The sequence below is a fragment of the Penaeus vannamei genome, chromosome 5 (genome assembly GCF_042767895.1).
Source record: "Penaeus vannamei isolate JL-2024 chromosome 5, ASM4276789v1, whole genome shotgun sequence".
NCBI lineage: Eukaryota > Metazoa > Arthropoda > Malacostraca > Decapoda > Penaeidae > Penaeus > Penaeus vannamei.
The window spans coordinates 8307237-8309736 of NC_091553.1; the positions used below are offsets into that span (position 1 = coordinate 8307237).

General features: G+C 39.2%; 1 protein-coding gene across 3 annotated transcripts in view; it reads left to right on the top strand.

Moving 5' to 3' along the window:
• LOC113801959 (gastric triacylglycerol lipase) overlaps positions 1-2500 on the top strand; it is a 12030-nt gene that overhangs the window by 7970 nt on the left and 1560 nt on the right. For all 3 annotated transcript variants that reach the window (XM_070121800.1, XM_070121801.1, XM_070121802.1), the window contains exons 7-10: positions 134-292; positions 677-761; positions 2137-2279; positions 2453-2500. The exon at positions 2453-2500 is cut by the window's right edge and continues 41 nt beyond it. In XM_070121800.1, coding sequence (XP_069977901.1) covers positions 134-292; positions 677-761; positions 2137-2279; positions 2453-2500 — 435 coding nt within the window. The remainder of the gene's footprint in view (positions 1-133; positions 293-676; positions 762-2136; positions 2280-2452) is intronic.

Sequence of the window (2500 nt, forward strand, 5' to 3'; positions counted from 1 at the left end):
TATATGGTTCTTTACAGTAAATATGTTTGTATACGTGGTTGCATGTATTCTTAAATATCCACTGTACATGGCGTGCATATCTGTCAGGTTATTTCGCGCGAAATTCCCTCCTCTCAATTGGCTCTCTTCCCAGGGGATGGCCAAGTTCTTCGGAAAATACGAGTTTCTGGCGTTTGGTCCCGTGATGGATAAGCTTCTGTCTTATGCCTGTGACGAACGAGTGCTCGCGTCAGCCATGTGTCGGAACTTCCTCTTCCAAATAGGTGGTTCTAATCCGAAGCAACTCAATGAGGTTTGGTTGTTATATGTATATCATGGTGGTTTGAAAATTGTGGAAGGGAAAAACGACAAGAATTACAGTTGGCTAGCTCTTCCAAATTACTGGCTCTTATCAGAAACAGCTAAATGAGGTTTGGTTATCATGTGTATATTATGGTGATTTGGAAATTGTAAAAGGGGAAAAAAAAGAAATGCATTTAGCTAGGTAGACTGTTGGTATTACATTAGAATTTGTTTCTGGTGCTTCTGGATCGATGTAGAGATATTAATTTTGTATTTCATATTTGCGCTCTTGCCTCTTCCTAAGAGGAAGAGGCAAGAGAAATATTTGGACATGACTAATTAGTTTCGCCATTTTCCAGTTTTCTAACCTCAGTGAACACGTTCTATTTTCCAGGAATTTCTGCCTGTTTTATTAACTCACACCCCCGCTGGAACTTCCATATTCACAGTCACGCATTACCTTCAGGAGATAATGTCAGGTCAGTGTGATTACATGGGAATTACAAGCTGTTTCAATCAGTCTAGTATAGATGATGCATGTATATATATGACAGCATTTCAAACTTTTAACTTGAGGTCTGTCCGGTGAGATGTAAACGGTCTCACCTTACTAGCTATAGGGAAACCATTCCCCAAATCACTAGACCTTGGGTCATTTTATGTTTTTCTTGTCGAAATTTTCTCATAGGCCTCTTTCACACCAAGGAAATACATGAAACCTTTCACACAGAAGTGTCGTGACGTGAAAGGTGAAAGGTTTCATACATTTCCGGATGTTCACCTTCAAATGGCGTGCCACCTTGGTGTGTAAACGGCCATAGTGTATTTGGATGTATTTTCGCTTGGGTTTTCCATTCTAGTGGAAAACATACACTGCTGTAGTTATTGTATCTGTTATATACATATTGGAATGGTTTATCGCTGTGAAACCAATGTACGTTATTAACATACTAAATCAATTAGAACCTAATAGGAGAATGTAAGGAGTCTATCTCAAACGCTTTATATATCAATTAACCTTGCCAGTTGGCCAATTCCGTTGATACCTCTGTAGTACTCTCTGTTGGAAATCGAGGATTTTTTGTGTTGCATGATTGATTTTACTAAATGAATGTGCAGCTGAAGTAGGGATGTCCACAAGAGACTGCTAATTTTCGCTTAAAGAAACTTAAAATGCCGTAAAGTAGAATAGTAATGGAGAAGTGTTTCAAGCCGAAACGAATTGATTATGTGATAAAAGTTGACAGATATCAAAGTTTCTGGATAAGACTCCATCCGTTCTTGAGAGCTATTAAGTTTTTTTTTCTGTCATATAGAGCTAATTCCTCTGATCATATCTGAACGTTTAACATGGAGTCTGAATAACTTGTAGGAGCTCTAAGCTGTACGCATTTAGAGACAGGCAGAACTCTTTTCACCAGTCAGGCGGAAGGGGTTGGTGTGTTTGCTCGCACACTTATGAACAGCGCAAACTCATAGTAGGAGAAAGTTAACCTTTTTACGCTCACCTGATAACTCTCAGAATGCTCCTTATGGATTAGCTGAAGCCTGTCTCAGAGACTGGTCAAAATACAGAAGCATAGTGCGTATTAAGTCGAATCACATGGGCCTGAAACCGTCCTGGGTTCTCCATTCCAGCCCCTACCTGAAAGGGGCTGGAAAGAGGGGGACTCTTCACACTTTCTTGGAATCTAAATGTAAGAACATCGGCATATTATTGCATTGTATTATCATTACGTAATTTTTACACCAAAGTTTTTTTTCTTTTTTTCATTTGGCAGTTTTTGTTTATCTTTATATTTTCACGATCTAGTTAAAGGCTCCCAACTCCCTAACAAATTGCTGTTGATTTAGGTAACTTCCAGAAATACGATTATGGTGTGAAGGGCAACCTGGAGAAGTATAATTCGACATCTCCGCCAGAGTACAACCTTAACAATGTTACAGTTCCTGTAGCGCTCTTCTCCTCGGAAAACGACTGGCTTGCTGCGCCCAAGGTAATGACAGATGTCTAAAATAGGTGTACATTGATGGCCAAGTCATGCATATAAATAATGGCCAAAAGCAGTGCTGTGAACTATTCTGAGTTTAATTCCCATGATGGAAAAGATACAAATATTGTTTTATTTGTATATCAAAGTGATTCCATCCTGTCCATATCTCTCTCCAGGATGTTGAGAAACTCAAGCTTGAGCTTCCAAATAATGTGTACCACAAG